Below are 21,737 nucleotides of genomic sequence, written 5' to 3'. Positions count from 1 at the left end.
CCTGGGCAAAAGTCCTCTCTCACCTTTTGGCATCTTTCTTAGAATCCTAAACACTTTGCTCTGCTGTATAAGGCTGCGGGCCTTGAAAAAGTGTATGCTGGGAGGAAAGACCCCTGTGGCAACCGCCTGACTCATTTCATTCGCTTTAATCTTCATCAGATTCCTGTTGGCTTCTGTTTCTCTCTCTCCCAAGATGATGTTGCCCCCTACTCGGCGACTGTTCTCCTTTTCTATAAGAGCATTTCTGTCCTCCCATGGTGGGAAGCCATGGCCAAGGCTGAACAGGAAGAGAAGAAGGATCCACTCTGGTGATCTTTCCATCTTATTTCTGGAAAAAAAAAAGGACACCTATTTTTTATTTTTATGTTCAGAAAAATAAAATTGTTTAAGTGTATCTACAGCCAAGACTTTTTTTCTTTTACTGTGTTAGGTTTTTAATAGGACTCATGTTAAGGATGTGGTTTTCCTGCATTTCCTTTCCACAAATGCAGGTCAACTAAGACCAAGTGATTGTAATAGAGCAGTACATATGCCAGGTCATATGTGTTTGACTTGCTTTGGGTTGCGATGCCTTTCTTTGGATGCAGCATGTCCTACTGAGGTATATTTGAACTGCAGGCACACTGCATCCAACGCTTGTTTGCCAATAAAACACAACATGTAGAAAATGCAACATATGAAAAGAATGTTCAGCCCCCGTTCACACTGAGGCGACCTGTCAGGCGACCTGGTCGCCTGACAGGTCGCCGTAGGTCGCCTGCCGTACAGAAGCTATGGACCCGTTCTAATAGGAGCGACACAAGTCGCTCCGACTTAGAAAAAGGGTCCGGAGCTTCTTTGGGGCGACCCAGAGCGACCTGCATTGACTTCAATGTTATGAAGTCCGTGCCGGCCGCTCTCCGAGGTCGCGGTGCGAGCAGCATGCCGCGACCTGTGAGGTCGCCCGGCGAAGTAGCGTCGCCCCAGTGTGAACGGGGCCTCACAAGAGCCCTCACTGTCTGTGTCACTGCTGGGTAAATTTGGCCTCTCTAACTCTCCTGGGCACCATTATCACCGGGACAAACATTGATGAGAAATCCAATATTCTAATTTGCCACCAGAAAAGGAACAAAGAGAAAATCTTCTATTGGGACAACTGCCTAAAAAGGAATTTCTCCTTACTTCCTGCTGTCTTCAGGGCAGGAGGTTTTGATTTAGTTTTATTCATAGTCTTTTGACTAAAATGCCATTTTAGTTTTAGTCCTATTTTTGTCTTTTGACTAAAATGCTATTTTAGTTTTAGTCCTATTTTAGTAAGCTGAATTGTTTTAGTTTTAGTCATATTTTAGTCAACTAAAATCTCCAGTACATTTTAGTCAACTAAAATCTCACATTTTTATCAACTACAAATCGAATGGAAGAAAGAAGAAGAAAAAAAGATGGGGTTTTGAGGGTCATAAAAGGGATGATCACAATGTACAGCACACTTGTTTAATAAAATCCATATTTATTTTTGTCAAAGAAATAAAAAGCATGTACTATTCATGCCATAAAAAGGACATACATAGTTAAAGAAAACATCACAAACATATTTTACATGAATATGATTACTCCTCCAAGGGGAGCATCAATAACTCAATCAAAACCTTGGCAGGGCTCAATAGGACATGGTAACATATGGTCCCTGTACAGCCGACGCATTTCGCATAGTTGTGCTTCTTCAGGGCTCAGGAGACCAAAACGGCTGTACAGGGACCATCTGTTACCATGTCCAATTGAGATCTACCAAGGTTTTGGTTGAGTTATTGATGCTCCCCTTGGAGGAGTAATCGGATTCATGTAAAATATGTTTGTGATGTTTTCTTTAACTATGTATGTCCTTTTTATGGCATGAATAGTACATGCTTTTTATTTCTTTTACAAAAATAAATATGGATTTTATGAAACAAGTGTGCTGTACATTGTGACCATCCCTTTTATGGCCCTCAAAACCCCATCTTTATTTGCTTCTTCTTTCTTCTTTTGATATATAACAGGAGTGTGGCCTAATATCACAGTGAATTTTGGTACAAATCGAATGGGTTTAGATAAATTGTAATGCATTGTTTAAACATTTCTCTAGAATTTCCAAACGAATTATATACACCTGGATTAAAAATCGAATAATATGTTATTATTTAGGCTGGGTTTGCACTGGGGGCGGCTTCAAAGTCGCCTGACTCTGAAGCCACCCCGTGCAGCTCGACCTTGGCTTGCAAAATACTTCTATAATAGAAGTCAATGCAAGTCGCCCCCAAAGTAGTACAGGAACCTTTTTCTAAGTCGGAGTGACTTGAGTTGCTCTGATTAGAATGGTTCCATTGCACTGAATGGAGTGTGACTCGTCAGGCGGCTAAGTCGCCTGACAAGTTGCCCCAGTGTGAACCGGGACTAAGGCTCCGTTCACATGTAGGCGTTTTGGGGCGTTTTTGGGGAGTTTTTCTGCTCTAGGATCAGCTCTCAAAACGCCCAACAAGACAAATCCTATTCATTTCAATGGCCCCTGTTCACATTTGAGCGTTTTGACGCTGTGAGCAAAACGCCCAATGCTCAAAAAAGTACATGAGCTTCATTTTGGGCAGATTACAGGAGTTTTCCATTGGTTTCTATTCAATCTAAAAATGCCTGCACAAAAAAGGCCTGTAAAAACGCCTGTAAATCGCGGTAAAATCGCGGTAAAAAAACGCTACGCTCAGGTGTGAATGTCATTCAGGTTTAAACATGGACAACAGACACAGATTTAGCTATTGTGATATTTAACGTCTTTATAAATAAAACCAAGTTTCACAAACAAACAAAAATATTGCTTTCTGACAAACAGAACTGCAACTTTAAAATACAACAAAAAACTGAAAAAACTCTATTGGCTGTAATGTCATTGCACATATTATCTGAATATATCACCAACATTAATTATTAGGAAAAAAATATAAGAAAAGCCTTTTTCTTAATTGTTTCTCTTTCAGTAGCTTAGTAGATGCTTATGCGGCAGTGAAATACATGTTTAAACTTTAATGTGCTATTATTACAGGCTGTTTGACGGTCGGGATGGTGTTCTTGGGGTCGTAGGCAGTATTCCTCCTCTCATCCAAACACAGCGAGTTGATGCTAAGCTCAATTTTGGTCTCATCTACCCACAACACTTTCACCCAGTTCTCCTCTGAATCATTCAGATGTTCATTAGCAAACTTCAGACGGGCCTGTACATGTACTTTCTTGAGCAGGGGCACCTTGCGGACACTGCAGAATTTCATTCCTTCACGGCGTAGTGTGTTACCAATTGTTTTCTTGGTGACCATGGTCCCAGCTGCCCTGAGGTCATTGACAAATTCTCCAGTGTAGTTCTGGGCTGGTTCCTCACTGTTCTCATGATCATTGAAACTCCTCGAGGTGAGACCTTGCATGGAGCCCCAGACTGAGGGAGATTGACAGCTATTTTGCGTTTCTATCATTTGCGCATAATTGCACCAACTGTTGTCACCCTCCCACCAAGCAGCTTGGCAACGGTCTTGTAGCCCATTCCAGCCTTGTGTAGTAGGTCTACAATCTTGTCCCTGGCATTCTTGGACAGCTCTTTGGTCCTGGCCATGATGGAAAGATTGGAATCTGATTGATTGCTTCTGTGGACAGGTGTCTTTTATACAGGTAACAGGCTGAGATTAGGAGCACTCCCTGAGATTAGGAGTGCTCCTAATCTCAGCTCGTTACCTTTATAGAAGACACCTGGGAGCCAGAAATCTTGCTGATTGATAGGGGATCAAATAGTTATTTTGATGGAGTGAGGAGGTGTTTTAAAGAGGAACAAAAACCCAACTATCCAAGGAAGTTGCCATCTTAGCCACTATTTATCCACAGTTGCCATAGTACTACACATATAATCAGGTATGACAGCAGCCATTTGATGGCATGATAGTTCAGTTTAAAGCACATGAAACTGTGACAGCTATTGTTCATGGCATGCCTTTAAAACTTGGCTAAATGTATATTTCCTTCGATCCATGTCCCTTGTGGATGCCGACATCTTCTTCTGAATTCTGGTCTTCTGGCCTCATTGATTTCATTTTATTGGTCGGCGCAGGAAGACCTAACTCCTGTGTATGTGCAGCAGTCAGTCATTCGAACACACAGGGACTGTGCCAGCAATGTGAGCTGAGCTACGCATGCTCGAATGCTGCGAGCCCATCGATAGATGTACTTTTTTGCAAAGGAGACATTATATATGTCTCTTCTGCAATAACAAGCCTGCCTACTTGCAGTGTGTGACAGTGGAATTTTAGTTCCACTTTAATGTAATTGTTTCGAGAAACGGTTAAATTGATGGGTTTAGTTCCTCTTTTACTGATTTGATTTTCTTTCACTTACTGTCCTGCTGATGCGCTGCAGTGCAATAAACAGCTACCTCGTTTTATCAATGCACACTAACACAGGGCATGAAGTGTACAATACAAAACAACACGGAACAAGCCCTAAAGTTAAAATAATAATCACGCAATACAGTAAATAAATGTTACAATAATAGAATACAGCACAGTACCCCTTTTAAATACAAAATCTAAAATTTAGGCAAATCGCTAAATACAAAGATATAAAACCATATAAGGGAGCCTATTTAGCTGGCAAGGGATTTATATTTTTGTCAATCTAGTGCTGCGATTTACATAGCTCTGTCTAGAAGAGCAGGATGCTTGATTGTTCTCTGTTGCAGTAATTAACACTTGCAGGTCTTGTCTCTCCCCCAGCCTGTGACTGGACAGTGAAAAGAGAAGCAGCAGAGTTCAACTATCTGTCACTCTGCTCTCCTACTATCAGCATGCCCCTTGCACTTCAGTACAACCGATTGAATCCTTCTGCTTCTTCTCCCAGCTCCTCTTTATTGTCTAGTAGACTACAGGAGCCTGATGCTAGGTCAAATCCTGGTACCTGCACTGCTTGCATTAAAAAATACATTTAATGTGGTTGTAAACCCCCTGTAATGTTTGTATCTATAGGTAAGCCTATAATAAGGCTTACCTATAGATACTGTAAATATCTCCTAAACTTGCACTGTTTAGGAGATATTTACAGTGCATGCAGCTGATGACGTCATCGACCCATGCGCTCTGAAGGAACGTCCGCCCGTGCCATTTCTTCAGAGCCCTGTGCTATGACCAGCGGCTCCAGTAGCACAGCCAGAGTCCGCAGACCCTTAAGGAAAACGAATGAAGATGGACGTGGCCTCCAGCGGGGACGACGTCGGCTTCGTTTGCAGGTAAGTGCGCTGCATACTAACACATTATGCATTTACTTTGCAGGTAAACAAAAAGAAACATTTTTTTCCAGACTTTACTTCCTCTTTAAAGAGGAAGTAAAGTCTGGAAAAAAAAATATTTTTTGTTTACCTGCAAAGTAAATGCAGAGTAAATGCAAATGTGCTAGTATGCAATGCATACTAGCCCATTATGTGACACCTCCAACCAAAGCCCGCGTCGTCCCCCTGGAGGCCGCATCCATCTTCGCCCGTCTCAGGACTCCGCCTGTGCTACTGGCCGGGGCTGCGTGACATCACTCCTGCGCATAAGCACGGGAGCCGCCGGTCACAACACAGGGCTCTCAAGAAACAGCACGGGCTTGTTCCGTCATGAGCGCATGTGCTGATGATGTCATCAGCTGTATGTAATGTAAATATCTCCTACAGGGTGCAAGTTTAGGAGATATTTACAGTACCTATAGGTAAGCCTTATCATAGGCTTACCTATAGGTACAAACAGTACCTGGGGGTTTACAACCACTTTAATATGTACTATTAATGAATACAGAGCTTCACTAATTTGAGTATTTTATATCAGCCTGGAGAACAGCTTTAAATCCTGGTCTTGGCATACTTACAATATGTGAACGTGGCAGACCAAACTTCTTCAAAAAAGGAAAGAAGCAAGCAGTAGGGGATTTTATCCCAATTAGAACTACTGAGGTCACATGTATGTGCTCAGTTTCCTTTGAAAACTCGATTAGACAAATCCCTGCAGTGTGTCCCTTTCACTTCTTCTTCTCATTTATGATTTGCTGCTTTGTGGGGGATGTACGGTGCTGAAAACAGCAGAATAATTTATAAAGTGCTGCGTCTGCCATTAAAGCCATAGCAGACAGCTGATTGCATGGACACGTACACTATCTAACCAAAAGTACTGAGACGCCTGCCTTTACACGCACATGAACTTTAATGGCATCCCAGTCTTAGTCCATAGGTTTCAATATTAAGTTTGCCTACACTTTGCAGCTATAACAGCTTCAACTCTTCTGGGAAGGCTGTCCACAAGGCAGAGGCGTAACTAGAACCTTCAGGGCCCCGGTGCAAGAAACCATGAAGGGCCCCCCTGGCCGGGGCCCTTCCCTTTATGCCTGGGGCTCTTCCCATTGATCCTGGGGCCCTTTACTCTCGTTGTGGGGCCCTTTATTACGGTCCCGCAGCGGGACCCTTTCACAAATTCAGCAGTGGGCCCTCTTCCTGCCATCTTGGGGCCTCCCCGCGATGGTGGAATGCCAGGGCCCGGTGGCAAGTGTGACCTTTGCGATCCTGGAAGTTCACCCACTGGTGTCAGTAGCTTTTATTTTTTGGCATTTTAATTGTATTATTTTTTATCAAAAGGAAGGAGCTGGTAAATTACATATTTACCGACCCCTTCCTGGTTCTCTATTGTGACACATCCCCTGCAGCAGCTGGAAGGAGAGGGAAGGGAGCACAGTGGGGGGGGGGGGGGGACCAGAACCAGGGGAGCACACAGGGGCCCAGAGACAGCAGAACACAAGTGAACTGGATAGGAGGAGTGGCGGGGGCAGCATACAGAGGAACCAATCTCCTCCATTTTCCTCCTGCAGCTACAGGAGGAAAAAGGAGGACAGTGAATTCTCTACATGCTGCCCCCGCCGCCCCTCTGATCCAGGTGCACAGGGGAGCCGCACAGGGCCCCCTGGAGCATGGGGCCCGGTTGCAATTTCAACCCCTGCAACCCCTGTAGTTACGCCCCTGCCACAAGGATTAGGAGTGTGTCTATGGGAATGTTTGTCCATTCTTCCAGAAGCGCATTTGTGAGGTCAGGCACTGATGTTGGACGAGAAGGACTGACTCGCAGTCTTCGCTCTAATTTATCCCAAAGGTGTTCTATCAGGTTGAGGTCAGGTTGTGCAGGCAAGTCAAGTTCCTCAACCCCAAACTTGCTCATCCATGTCTTTATGGATCTTGCTTTGTGCACTGGCCCAAATCATTTGGTGAAGGGGGATTATGGTGTGGGGTTGTTTTTCAGAGGTTGGGCTTGGCACCTTAGTTCCAGTGAAGGGGACTCTTAAGGAGTCAGCATACCAAGACATTTTGGACAATTTCATCGTCCCAACTTTGTGAATGTCCCCTTCCTGTTCCAACGTGACTACGTACCAGTGCACAAAGCAATGTCCATTGAGTGAGTTTGGGGTGGAGGAACTTGACTGGCCTGTAGAGTCCTGACCTCAACCCGATAGAACACGTTTGGGATGAATTAAATATATTGTCATGGGTCTGCTACCTAAGGGTTAACTTAGTGCAGAGTCTGCAAACTAATTGCAGTGATTGGCAACAGGCTGCCTTATTTCACTCCTCAGCAGCATTATGTCTTTGCTGTCTGATCTGCAGCGTCCTGTGACCCCTGCTCCTGTTTACCTGCTTCTGTGATTGATCTCCTGTATGACCCGGCTTGACTTTTGCACTCCCCTTGCTTTCTGCCTGCACCTGACCTCGGCTCCCCTCTGACCTTGAACCTGCATGCTCCTTTGGATTCCACGCTGCCTGCCTGTTGTTGACCCGGCCTGTGAACTGATCCATTTGCCTGTGAGCCCCCAGAGTGAGTGTGGACTCGGGTGTTCCGTCCTTCTGCCTGCCTGCTGTTTGGATCCTCCTACCCGCTGGTTGTCTCCTTTTAAAGCATCTGGGACCTTAGAGCTGCCTGTCCAACAGCTGACCCGCCAGGCCCTCATATCATTCCATATCATTCCGCTCCACCTATCTTCTCTACCTGGGGCCGCGAGTCAGATGCGTAAGGGAGGCCTTCCTCTGCACTATCGGGCTCATCAGTCAGGTACGTGAGAAGTTGACAAATATAGATAGTAGCTTATGGTTGCCAACATCTCTAGACTATATATATTTAGAAAAACCCTCGTATATGGGATTTTTAACAGCAACAAATAATCTTGCACAGAAAATTGTGATTTAGAGTAAATTCCTAAAATTGCTCAAAGTCTTTATTGTTATTACAAAAGTATAAAAGAATATACATTACATAATAGTAAAATAGTTTTTGCAAAAAATCCTTGGTATTTTGCAGTACACTCAGATTTCCATTTGAAATCACCAAACAGGAAATTCAAGTAGTGAACACCCAACGTGTTTCGAAAAAGGAGTTACCTTCTTTATGGGGGTGGTTAGGTATTCAGGTGAATAATCAAATTTAAATGTAAAAAACATCATTGCATATTATTCTCCAAACATCACCGAGAGGAAGTGAGGGCCGGCATTTAACCTGTAAATCACTGGGGTCGGATAGATCATAGCAAGCACAGATTGTGTGTTTAACAATGGTAGTGCCTATACAGTGCCAACAAATTTCTGAACATCATCCTTTTCACAGTCATTGAGAATTAGACAGATGGATTAGTGGATGGAAGAAAATTTTCCAAAGAATTACATTTCCACTATCTAGGGTCAAAGCGGTGATGCATACAGGTTGCTGCATGGTCAGTGAATAAATGGGTTATTTTAATATTATGTAATGTATATTCTTTTATAATTTTGTATGAACGATAAAGACTTTGTACAATTTTAAGAATTTACTTTAAAGCTGGATACACACTATACAATTTTCTTTAGATTTACCAAAACCATATAATATTAGGTCAAACCTAAACACTTTCAATTTGTATGGAATCAGGCAGGCTCTTCCATAACATAGTTGAAGGTAAATCTAAAGGAAATCTAACAACAAAAGTTGTATAGTGTGTATCCAGCTTTAGTCACAATTTTCTGTGCAAGATTACTTGTTGCTGTTAAAAGTCCCATTTACGAGGATTTTTCTATATATATATTTGGGATGATTTAGAGCGGAGACTGCAAGCTAGGCCTTCTCGCCAACATCAGTGCCTGGCCTCACAAATGCTCTTCTGGAACATTCCTATAGACACACTCCTAAACCAGGTAGATAGCCTTCACAGAAGAGTTGAAGCTGTTATAGCTACAAAGGGTGGGCCAACTCAATATTGAACCCTATCGGCTAAAACTATACTTTTGGTAATATAGTGTATGTGAATGTCCACATGTGTGCTGTGGTCTGTTCACACAAGAGTCCACCTCCTTTCCCCAAATACATACAATTACCCTTTGGACCTTGTTTTTTTTTTAGTTTTGGATGCAGTAAGGAAGGATTAGGTTCCCTGTCAGGTTTTTACTGTTCCCACTGAGGAGATTCGCCTTCTCAAATTGTCTTGGTCACTATTGTCATCCAGACAGAAATATATATATATATATATACAGTATATATATATATATATATATATATATATACTGCTCAAAAAATAAAGGAACACTTTGAAAACACATCAGATCTCAATGAGGAAAAATATTGAACAGATATCACAGTACTGAATTCAAAGACACCCCGAAAATCAAAGTGAAAAAATGATGCAGCAGGCTAGTCCATATTGCTGAAATTTCATTGCAGCAACTCAAAATGGTACTCAGCAGTTTGTATGGCCCCCACATGCTTGTATGCATGCCTTACAATGTCGGGACATGCTCCTAATGAGACGGCGTCGGATGGACCAAAACATAATGTCCTAGAGTTGTCCAAATGGATATAGGTCAGGCGAGCTTTAATGGTATCAATTCCTTCATCCTCCAGGATCTGGCAGCATACTCTCGCCACATGTGGCCGGGCATTGCCGAGCACCAGGAGGAACCCAGGACCCACTGCACCAGCGTAGGTTCTGACAATGGGTCCAAGGATTTAATCCTGATACCTAATGGCAGTCAGGGTGCCATTGTCTAGCCTGTAGAGGTCTGTGCGTCCCTCCATGGATATGCCTCCCCAGACCATCACTTACCCACAATTAAACTGGTCATGCTGAACGATGTTACAGGCAGCATAACATTTTCCACAGCTTCTCCAGATCCTTTCATGTCTGTCACATGTGCTCAGGGTGAATCTGCTCTCATCTGTTAAAAGCACAGGGTGCCAGTGACAGATCTGCCAATTCTGGTGTTCAATGGCAAATACCAATCGAGCTCCACAAAGCCGAGCAGTGAGCACAGGGCCCATCAGAGGAGGCCAGGCCCTCGGGCCACCCTAATGAAGTAAGTTTCTGAATGTTTGGTCAGAGACATTCACACCAGTGGCCTGCTGGAGGTAATTTTGTAGGACTCTGGCAGTGCTCATCCTGTTCCTCCTTGCACAAAGGAGCAGATACCGGTCCTGCTGAGGGGTTAAGGACCTTCTATGGCCCTGTCCAGCTCTCCTAGAGTAACTGCCTGTCTCCTGGAATTTCCTCTATACTGTTGAGACTGTGCTGGGAGACACAACAAACCTTTTGGCAATGGCACGTATTGATGTGCCATTCTGGAGGAATTGGACTGCCTGTGCAACCTCTACAGGGTCCAGGTATCACCTCATGCTGCCAGTAGTGACACTGACCCTAGCAAAATGTAAAACTAGTGAAAAACTGTCAGAAAAGATGAGTAGGGAAAAAATGTCAGTGGCCTCTACCTGTAAAACCATTCCTGTTTTGGAGGTCATCTCATTGTTGCCCATCAAGTGCACCTGTTGTTAATTTAAATAACACCAAAGCAGCTGAAACTGATTAACAACCCCCTGTGCTACTTAAAGCGGAGTTCCACCCATTGATTCCAATTCCTTCAAACACAATGCCAACCCGTAGAACAGTCTGTAATGGCAATTCCATAGCAACTGGGCGGGAATTTCCGACTCCGCTGCCATTGTTATGTTATCCTGTACATAACACAGTGTGCTGCGCTGCATCCTTACTTCGCATGCGTGACTTGGAGATGTGCAGGCTGGGTAGCCAGCTGCACGGAGTCCAGGAAGGAAGTGGGAGCGGGCTTCAGATGCCCATACTTATAATGACCGCTGCCTGTCTGCCGGGATTCTGTGATAAACATCATAATTGTAAGTAAGAAGAAAAACACTTATACCGGTTTACTGTTTATATTGTGCAAATAAAGAGAATCACGGGGGGCTTTTTGGAGAAAAATGACAAGGAGACTTGAGCTCCACTTTAACTGACCAGATCAATACCCCAGGAGGTTAAATGACTTGATGCTGATTAAAAAGTGTTCCTTTCATTTTTTTGAGCAGTATATATATATATACATATATATATATATATATATATATATATATATATATATATATATATATATATATATAGTGAAACCTTAGATGGAGAGTAACTTGGTTTGAAAGCCCTTTGCAAGACAAGTAAAATTTCTTTATAAATTTTGACTTGATAAACAAGGGATGTCTTGATATACAAGTAGCGTCATGTCACAACTGAGTATAAAAGAGAAGAGAAGCGCCTCTAAGTGTAGCAGTATGGTTTACATTTAATGAAGGTTGAAGGTTACAATCCTGACCGGAAGACTACCCTGCAGTAGCGCGATCTGAAAGCGAGGCTTGAATCACCCGTGGAAGGGATGATGTCGGTGGTGGTGCAGAGGACCATGTGAGATGCTAAATGTTGAACCTTTATTAAATGTAACCATATTGCTACACTTAGAGGCGCCTATCTTCTTTTTTTTACTCTGTAGCTCCTGCTAGATTTTGCTTCCAATCCCCAGGCGGCCATTTGTGGATGGAAATGTTATGGTTACATAACCTATCACATTGCTATAATCTTTTTATATGGACTCAAAAACTGAAGGATTTATGAAGAAATTGTTGTGGAACAAATCTTCTGAGTTTCCATTTTTTTCTTATGGGGAAGTTTGCTTTGGATTACAACCATGTATATATAATATTTTTTCCAAATGTCTCAGAATACAGGCACTTCTGAAGTTGCACAACATAAAAGCCCCGAAGAGTGTTTGAACCCCAAAAATGCATTCCCTCTCATTCTATTGATTATTAAATAAAAAGACGCTGGACTTTATCACCATTGCTGTTGCTTCCTTGCTGCTTTCTAAATATTCTGATTTCCTCTACTACATTTGGGGGTGCATTTGTGAAAAGCCTCACCAAGAGATTCTGCTTAACTATTGAGATAGTCATTCACAGCATTGGACATTAAAAGTAGGAGATTTAGCACCTCTTATGCATGTACAGCAAAAACAAAAAAAAAAAGAAAAACTTCCTTTTTTTACATTCCAAAATTAGAAAAACATTTTTCATATACATACACAGTAATCTCTGAAAGAGAGAAGTAGCTCAGAATAATTTACAGTTAAATAAAAAAAGCAGTAAATGACATCCTGTACTATTAATTACCATAAAGGATGAAAAAGCAGTGTTGTTAGTTTTGTATCTGTATTTTAAATCCCAGTAGTTGCTGGCAGAACATTTCCCAAAACTGAATTCAGGTCTGTATTCATTCATTATTACATGCAAGAAGTTGAAATACCTGAATATGACTTGGTTTTAGCCTCTTGCAGTCTCTGGACAGCACCGCTCAGACTTGGAGAGGGAGTAGCAGCACAAGGAGTAAAATCAGTTGTGCTGCTTAGCTGTAAAGCAGCATGCTAAGACCCCATTCAGACTAGCGCGACTTGTCAGGAAATTTGTCAGCCTGACAAGTCACAGTCCGTCGCTCGCCATTGAGTAGTACAGGAGCCGTTCTAATAGGAGCGACAAGTCGCTCCGACTTAGAAAAAGGGTCTTGTACTACTTTGGGGCGACCTGGGAGCGACTTGCATAGACTTCCATTATGTAAAGTCCCTGCAAGTCGCGCCGAAGTCGCGGTGCACGCTGTGCACCGCGACTTCACAGGTCGCCCCTCGAAGTCGGATCGCCTCAGTGTGATAGAAAGATGGCCTTCATTGTCCAGTCACAGGCCAGGGGAAGAGGCATGATTTCTGAACTGCAAAAGATAAATATCAGGCTATCTTCTGTGCCAGACAGTGCTGTGCTGTGTGACAGAACAGTGAAAATCTCAGGACTGTATGTGCAGAACTTAAAAAGTGTTAATAGCTGATATAATATTTGGGGAAGCAGAGGTTATTCATTATATAGATTGATTTTCTGAGTTAGTAGTGCTGCACAGCGGTTGTGCTTCTTTATTTGCACAAGACTATACGTGCGGTTGTGGTACTTACAAACAAAGGTAATATATCTAACCAACAATTTGGGGACACAAGGGCCCCCTTAATCAAAGGGCAGCATGTGTCCCTGAAAGGCTGGATGGGCATATGATGCTTTGTGAATAAAGCCTGCAAATGTACTACAATTGCTGGTCTTTCTTCATTGGTGTTGCTTGCGGTTCCTCTGCGGGCCAGGCACCCAAAAGGTAAACGGAGAAATGTGTGCAGGGTGGTAATCTACTACAGCCCAATATGTAAGTATGCCACACAGTGCAGCAAACATCCTACCTTGTCCAGCTGGGAGCCTTGAGTGTGATATCAGGGTTCACAGCGGCGAGACCTCCTGCCAGACCTGCTGGCTCAGCAAATACCCAGATTCAGTACGAGTGGGTGAGTTCTATGAAACAGAGATAGGAGCTGCGTATAGCAGGGGTGAGTGTTTGAGTTTGTGCGTGTAAAAAAATTACATTTTCTGCCTAGGAGAAGGTGGAGCATCTTTTAAAAACCTTCATGTTCTCTCTTTACATGCAGTGCAGTAATGTAACAATATTCATAGCAACCCAGGCATCTGCTATGGGGCCCAGGATAGGAAAGGGGCCCCATTTGGAAAAATAAATTGTGAAGTTGCCAGTATAGAAGTGCTGAAGTTAGACCTCAGAATGGTTGATAGTCACAGATTCCCCCCTGTGCAATATATAACTGATAGTGTAGATTTATTACCCTCTGAATTTTTGCTATGGACTGAAATGAACCATCGTGGGACAGATGAGGTTTGCAGTTCTACAAGGATGCTAGAGTTTAAAGCGGTGTCCTGGCCTTCCCCTCCAAAAATTAAAAGTCAGCAGCTACACATACTGTAGCTGCTGACTTTTAATATTAGCACACTTACCTGTCCTGGAATCCAGCGATGTCGGCACCGCAGCCAATGTTTCCATTGGCTGTCGGATGCTGCCATTGCCGCCATTGCCGGTAAGGGAACCCAGCAGTGAAGCCATGGGGCTTCATGGCCGGGTCCCTACTACGCATGTGAGAAGTGCGCTGCACTCAGTTACTAGCCTGGAAGCAGAGGAAGGAGGAGGGGTAAGGAGGAGGAGTGGGCCAAACTTCTGATGTACCTTGCCACAGCGAGGTCCGACGGAAGTAGGGACAGGGTACCTTCAAAAACAGGTACCCTCTCCCCCCCCGCCCCCTGGAATGGAGCCAATCGTTGCACCGGAGGGGGGGGGGAGAGACAAATAAGTGGAAGTTCCACTTTTGAGTGGAACGCCGCTTAAAAGACAAATGGATTAGGTTTTTAAACCAATTATATGCAAAAGCATTATTACTTTTTTCACATTATAAAATAGTATTATGGTCAGGGCTTTTTTTCAGCAGGAACACGGGGGAATGCAATTCTGGCACCTCCCGAATAGAATGTATGTAACGGCAAGAGGTGCTGGGGTGTGATGGAGGGTCTACTAATGCTGGCTGCTGGGGGATCTATTGTTGCTGGAGGAGATCTATTTTTGCGTAGCAATCTATTGTTGCTGGTGGAGGATCTTTTGTTACTGGGTGGTCAATTGTTGCTGGAAGGGATCTACTGTTTAGAGCAGGGGTGGGGAACCTATGGTTCGGGGGCCGTATGCGGCCCCCGAAGTCATCTGGTCCGGCCCCCCATGCAGCTGAGTCTGTGTCTTTTAGCTGATCTGTCAGAATGGAGCCGATGCTTCCTGTATGACAGTCTGAGTGAGTCACAGGCTGAGTGATATCAAATGCACTCCGCCTGTGACCAATACAGGAAACATCACCTCTTCCTCCAGCGTGGCGCTGCTACACTTCTCCTAGCCAGCATTTCCCGCCAGCAGCACACACAGCAGTACCAGCCAGAGCCAGCAGTACCAGCCAGAACCAGCAGTACCAGCAGTACACACAGCAGTACCAGCCAGAACCAGCAGTACTCACAGCAGAACCAGCAGTACTAGCCAGAGCCAGCAGTACCAGCCAGAGCCAGCAGTACCAGCCAGAGTCAGCAGTACCTACAACAGTACCAGCCAGCTGTACCTACAGCACAGTACCAGCCATCAGTACCCACAGCAATACCAGCCAGCAGTACATGCCAGCAGTACCAGCCTGAGCCAGCAGTACCCACAGCAGTACCTGCCTGAGCCAGCAGTACCAGTCAGCAGTACCCACAGCACAGTACCAGCCATCAGTACCAGCCTGAGCCAGCAGTACCCACAACAGTACCAGCCTGAGTCAGTAGTACCCACAGCAGTACCAGCCAGCAGTACCCACAGCAGTATCAGCCTGAGCCAGCAGTACCATCCAGCAGTACTCACAGCACAGTACAAGCCAGCAGTACAAGCCTGAGCCAGCAGTACCCACAGCAGTACCAGCCAGCAGTTCTTTTCAAAACTTATCACCACAAAAAAGTCGTCTGCGCTCAAGACTGACCGATGCAAACCTGGAAAACCTGTTGCGAGTAGCAACATCATCGATACCAGCTAACATCACACACCTCACCAAAGAGAAGCAGTTGCAGCCATCACATTAGGGGTGAGTTAATTAAATGTTTGACCAAATATAACAGGCTAATTTTTAAGGTGATAATTTTGTATGGCCCCCGAATGGTTTTATAAATACCCAAATGGCCCTTGGCAGAAAAAAGGTTCCCCACCCCTGGTTTAGAGAGTGGTCTACTGTCGCTTGCTGCTGGAGAATCTATTGATGCTGGCTGCTGGGAGATCTGTTGTTGCTGCTGAAGGCCTGTTGTTGCTGTGGGGCGAGGGAGGGTCTATTGCTGCTGGTTGTGGGGGATCTATTTTGTTTTTCTTTTCTTGTTATCATTGCACATATCACATACAAATTACTTAGCATTACAAAATGATACTTGGCTCTCTATTCTCTAAAAGGGGCCATACTGGGAGCTGGGTAGGGGTGGAACCAAGAGTCGGTGCTCAGAGGTAGGTAGGGGCGGAACCAAGGGTCAGTGCTCAGAGCTTGGTAGGAGGCGGAGACACAAACTGACTTAGAAGGGGAGGATTCCTGCACCTATTCTCTGAAAAAAAAACATTGATTGTGGTTATTTTTATTATTACTACTACTACTCTACTACTACTATGACTACCATGACTTTTATCCAAAGCACTGCCCTCTAGTAGTGCACTGACTATGCTGACAGCTCACCTGCTGCCTGTCCTTGATTTAGGCATACTTTATATTAAGATCATACTGTCACAGTTGACACTGCCAGCTGCTGCAGAGCAGAGTTTGCCAGGGGGCCCGAGGCCAGCAGGGGACAAATTCATCAAAGGGCCCCTGTGCAATACCAATTTTTGGGCCTCCAATGGAACTACTATCCAAGTAAAAACAATTAATTCACTGTGTATTGATTGACAGCTGGATAGATGTGTGGATGTAGAAGGAAACCCCTGAGCTTCCTGTATGCAACTCAGCATTTCAATTTTTTTTATTTTCTGCAAAGATTAACACACATGCTTTAACCACTTAAGCCCCGGAGGATTTGGCTGCTAAAGGACCAGGGGTTTTTTTGCGATTTTTTACTGCGTGACTTTAACGGACAATTGCGCGGTCGTGCGACGCTGTACCTAAACGAATTTGACGTCCTTTTTTTCCCACAAACAGAGCTTTCTTTTGGTGGTATTTGATCACCTGTGCGATTTTTTGATCACGCGCTATAAACAAAAAAAGAGCGTAAATTTTGCAAAAATAACAATATTTTTCACATTTTTTTATATGAAATTCCCCCAAAAAAAAAGTAAAAATCTAAATTTTTTAACATTTTTCGGCCAATTTGTTTTATGCTACCTATGTTTGGTAAAAAAAATCGCAAAAAGCGAATTTTGATTGGTTTGCGCAAAAGTTATCGCGTTTACTAACAAAGGGAAAGATTTTTGTCATTTTTGGTGTTTTTTTTTTTAATGCGTAATGGCGGCGATCTGCGATTTTTTTTTCGGTACTGCGACATTGCGGCGGACAGATCGGACCCTTGACTGACATTTTTGACACTTTTGGGGGTACCAGTGACATTACTGCAGTAATCAGTGCTATACATATGCACTGTTACTGCAAAAATGACACTGGCAGGGAAGGGGTTAACTTTATTGGACAGGGAGGGGTTAAGTGTGTCCTAGGGGCGTGATTCTAACTGTGTAGGGACATTCCTATTGGTGTAAAAGCAAAGATCAACCGTTCTACATAGTAGAACGGACAGATCTTCACTTTTACACAGGGAGAACTGACAGGCAGCTTGTTTACACAAGCTGCTCTGTCTTTCTCCCTTCACAGGATTGATCGCAGTGTGACTGGCGGACATCGAGTCCGCCGGTCACACGCACTGACTTGTCTGTGAACGAGCCGCGGCGGGCGCGCGCCTCGGCGGGTGCGCGCCCGCCCGCGATAGGCTCGCAAGTCAGTGACAGGCGAGTGACGTACCGATACGTCACTCTGCCTGGCCGGGGCTGACCGCCGCAGTATATAGTCGTGCGGTGGTCGGCAACCGGTTAAAACATATCCAAAAAAAAAATGTAAAAAAAAAAATCAAATTTCTTCATCAATTTAGGCCAATATGTATTCTGCTACATATCTTTGGTTTTGGTTTGCGCAAACTTTATAGCGTCTACCAACTATGGGATATATTTATGGAATTTTTACTTATTGATTTATTTTTTTACTAGTAATAATAATAGTAACTAGTAATAGTCCGATCCATGCCTTCTCTACTGACAGATTGGCAATCTGCCTTGTTTACATAGGCAATCTTCCTGTGTACCCAATAATCAGCGGGTGCCGGTGGACATCGACTCTGCAGGAGCCGCTGGTCAGCGGCGTGCACTCTGGCCTGATACCCAGAAGTGCATGATCACGTGTATATATATATATATATATATATACACCCCATCCTGCGCAGCGTGGCAGCCCTGTAGCTGTAAAACTGGCTAAAGCTGAACGATAGGCAGATATACTGTATAAGACACAAATGCAGCTCTGTAATGATTGACACGTCTTTAAATATAAATGCAAGCAGTGCCTGAATATGGTGCAAAAGGTGCCCTGTTTCTAAAAATATATGTTGAACTACCAAAAAATAATTGGCAAACTAAATGTCATATAAAGAGCAACCATCATATGAAAAGCGATAAAGTGCAAAAAAAAAGAAAAGTGGACTAATCCTGTAAATCAGTTATGCATGGTGCTCCTAAATGTAGCTCTTTGAAAGATTTAATGGGTTTTCCTGGATATATTACAGGAGTATGATATGCATAATTGATTTACAAGATTAGTCCACTTTTTTTTATTTTTTTTTTATGGCACTGGCACTTTATCGCTTTTCATATGACGGTTGCTTTCCATATAACATTTGGTTTGTCAAATATTTTTTGGTAGTTCAGTTTATATTTTTAGGAACAGTGGACTTTTTTTTTTTTTACCTAATCCACATTTCTAGGATTTATAGGCTGCAGCAGTTCACGTTTCATAGCAGGTCATCGCAAAATACCCATTTTTTATTTATTTATTTTTTTTGGGATTATATTTTAGCGCCTGAATATGACCTGGTTTCAGCCTCCTGCAGTCTTTGTACAACAGGGCTGAACAGTGAAAAGAAGTATTACAAAGAGTGCATATGTTTATGTACTGACAAAAAACATGTTGAAAAGAAGAAGGAGCAGATTAGCAGAGATGAGCTAATCACTATGAAGCTTCTCCTTTCATTGTCTAGTTATAGGCCAAGGGCGGGTCCAGGGTGACCTAGCCTCAGGGTAAGTGGAATGAATGATGGTCGCCATCAGACTGAGGACATCTAGTGGCAGAAAAAAATTACTCTGGGGGAAAATGTATTTTTTTTTTTCTTGTTCAAATGTTTTATTGAATTAACAAGAAATAGATCAAACATAGAAAATAGAACAAGATAGCTCTTAGTGCAAACGTCAACTTACAGGAAACACATACCCAGACATTGGTTCAAAATAACCGATTAGTGTTATGCAATAAACAATATTTAGAGCCAACCGGCCAAGTCACGGTCCAAAACATCATAGATAAGTCATCATCAGGACCTCATTGGCCTAGTCTGCACATCAATTGTGAAAAAACCATAAGACCTATATGCAGCTATTGAAAAACAAGGGTATAGAGATCTAAATATGATAAATATTATAAACTGCTGGAGCAAATTATGTGAAGGCTACCGTGTGTCTTAGGAGACATTTGGTAAAAGGAAGCTCAGCATTGGAGGGACTGCCTGTCATTTTCATGAGCAGTTACGGCATGGGGTATGAATGCCAGTCCTGAGGAAGAGGTAAGAGGGTATGAAATAATAGAATGGAAAAAGAGAGGAAATACAAAGAAAGAGATATTTACAGAGAGTGAAATGATCACCAGCAAAACATTAGGTGATATATAAAGGTATCTTCTGTCTACCACGGCATAAGCACCATGTCGTCAAAGTCTTATGGTAGGAAATGTTTAATCCATGGTTGCCAAATCCTGCCAAATTTAGGTATCTGGTCTTTTTCAAGGGCTTCCATCTTTGTGTGTATCAATAAACAGTTTATTCTGTGTTTCGTCTCAGCCACATCCAAAAAGGGGATTTCCACGCCTCGGCTATCGTTTGCTTCATGGCTGTGAGAAACTGAATCATGAGTTTAAATTGCTTACCCGTCAAGGCATCTGGCCTCAGATTGAGGAGAGCAGTTAACGGTTCTGGCTGTAGGGATAATTCCAACATCTCAGAAAAATTGCTTTCTAAAAAGTTTAGACCACTGCGCAATTCCACCATATATGCATATGTTTGCTTGGTTCTGAGCAGCCGCGGAAGCAAAGAGCTAGGGGACAAATTTGGCTATTCTAGATGGGACTAGGTTCCAGTGGTTCAGTACCTTGTAATTAGCTTCCACTGCAATTACCTTGGGAAAGGATGTCTTAGTTGCTGACCCAAATCTCCAACCATTCTGCGATGTTGAAAGTGTGCCCTAGTCCTCTTCCCATTTATGGGTATATGAGGGTTGACCCTCGTCCAGTTTGACTAGCAATTGGAAGAAGAGAGTAGAGATTAGTCCTCTAGTGTGTGGGTCTCGCTTGCAAATATGTTCGAACCTTGAATATTGATTAGGTAGGGTGCTTGAGGCTATACTGGGTGAGTCAAATGTTTTAATTTGTAGGTATCGAAACAATTTGGACTGGAGAAGTTTAACGGTCTCAAAGAGAGCTGGAAAAGATAGAAATGTTGTCGTCGTGACCAATTTATGTAGTCAAAGAAGGCCCGCAGAGGTCCTGGCCCGAAAACACGTTGGCAGAGTCCCAGGCTGGGTAAAAGGCTAGGGTCTTGAGAAAGGAAAAGAGAGGGGTTGTGTGGAGATTGTAAGCCATATGTTGTATGTACGTTTTTAAGCCTATCCCATATTGATATAAAATGCTTGGCGACTGGTTTTTGCAAAGTTACGCGATACATCGGGCGTAGCCATAAAATAATAAATACCGATAAGGGGCCACAATCTATCGATTCTATCACTACCCATAGAGAAGTTTCAGATACTGCATGGTACTTAGGTAAGCTAGCCATATGAGCTGCCGGGGGGGGGGGGGGGGGGATATCTTGACTGGAGTTAAATACTGTAATGAAAGTTGGTTTTGTTGTTTTATTTTGAGTATTCATATGATCCTGTTCCATGATCCAAGTAAAACAAAAGCTTGACAGAAGGAATAGAGGCATGAACATCCTTCAGCTTTGCATGATTTGGCCCCCTATTTCCAGGACACAGTACAATTTACTACAGACTGTCATTTCTGCATTGATACACAATTGCTGTGACAGCGAGACTGGGTTACATCATATTAAGTCATGGGATTGAGCCACCATCGCCCCCCGAGGCTTAAGCTCTGTCCTTGCTTTCACGCTGACAGAGTACAAGGCAAACTTTTCATGACCCCGGTAAATAATGGCGACAGCAGGGGCTCATGGGATATAAGTCCCAGAGTGATCCAGACAGAGTGGGGCAAACTTATACTGCTGAAGATGCTAAGACATTGTAGACCTGGGACAGGTCTCATTTACTGAATGAGCATTTGTTTAGCGAGATCTGCATTGTTCTTGAGACCTCTGTGTGGACTTCAAATTTTAATTTGTACACCATCTAGCGTGGTCTTAATAGAACGGCTAGCCTTCATTTCAAGTACACATAGGGAGTTTACTAAAGGCAAAAAGATTGTGCACTTTGTAAGTGCAGTTGCTCCAGAGCTTAGTATATTAGGTAAATATTCACTTTTGAAAAGAATGCCCAATTACAGCATTTTTCCTTGTACATGATTGGATGATGGAAGTCAGCAGAGCTTCCCCTCATTTACTAAGCTCTGGAGCAACTGCACTTGCAAAGTTCATAGTCTATTTAATTTTAGTAAATCAACCCCTAGGTCA

At 43.3% G+C, this 21,737-nt stretch overlaps 1 protein-coding gene across 4 annotated transcripts in view; it reads right to left on the bottom strand.

Moving 5' to 3' along the window:
• ADA2 (adenosine deaminase 2) overlaps positions 1 to 21,737 on the bottom strand; it is a 69,566-nt gene that overhangs the window by 27,604 nt on the left and 20,225 nt on the right. The window contains exons 2-3 of one of the 4 annotated variants that reach the window (XM_082255740.1): positions 13,613 to 13,721; positions 24 to 328 (exon numbers count right to left, since the gene is read on the bottom strand). In XM_082255740.1, the coding sequence (XP_082111866.1) occupies positions 24 to 321 (298 nt within the window). In that variant the 5' untranslated portion in view covers positions 322 to 328; positions 13,613 to 13,721. Of the gene's footprint in view, positions 1 to 23; positions 329 to 5,883; positions 5,985 to 13,612; positions 13,722 to 20,801; positions 20,826 to 21,737 lie in introns of those variants that run through there. The other 3 variants (XM_082255742.1, XM_082255741.1, XM_082255739.1) reach the window with 3 other exon arrangements.

This window comes from Pelophylax lessonae, assembly GCF_965119305.1.
Source record: "Pelophylax lessonae genome assembly, chromosome: 4".
Taxonomy (NCBI): domain Eukaryota; kingdom Metazoa; phylum Chordata; class Amphibia; order Anura; family Ranidae; genus Pelophylax; species Pelophylax lessonae.
Note: the sequence above shows the minus strand (reverse complement) of the source record. Positions and strands in the feature narration are given on the sequence as shown.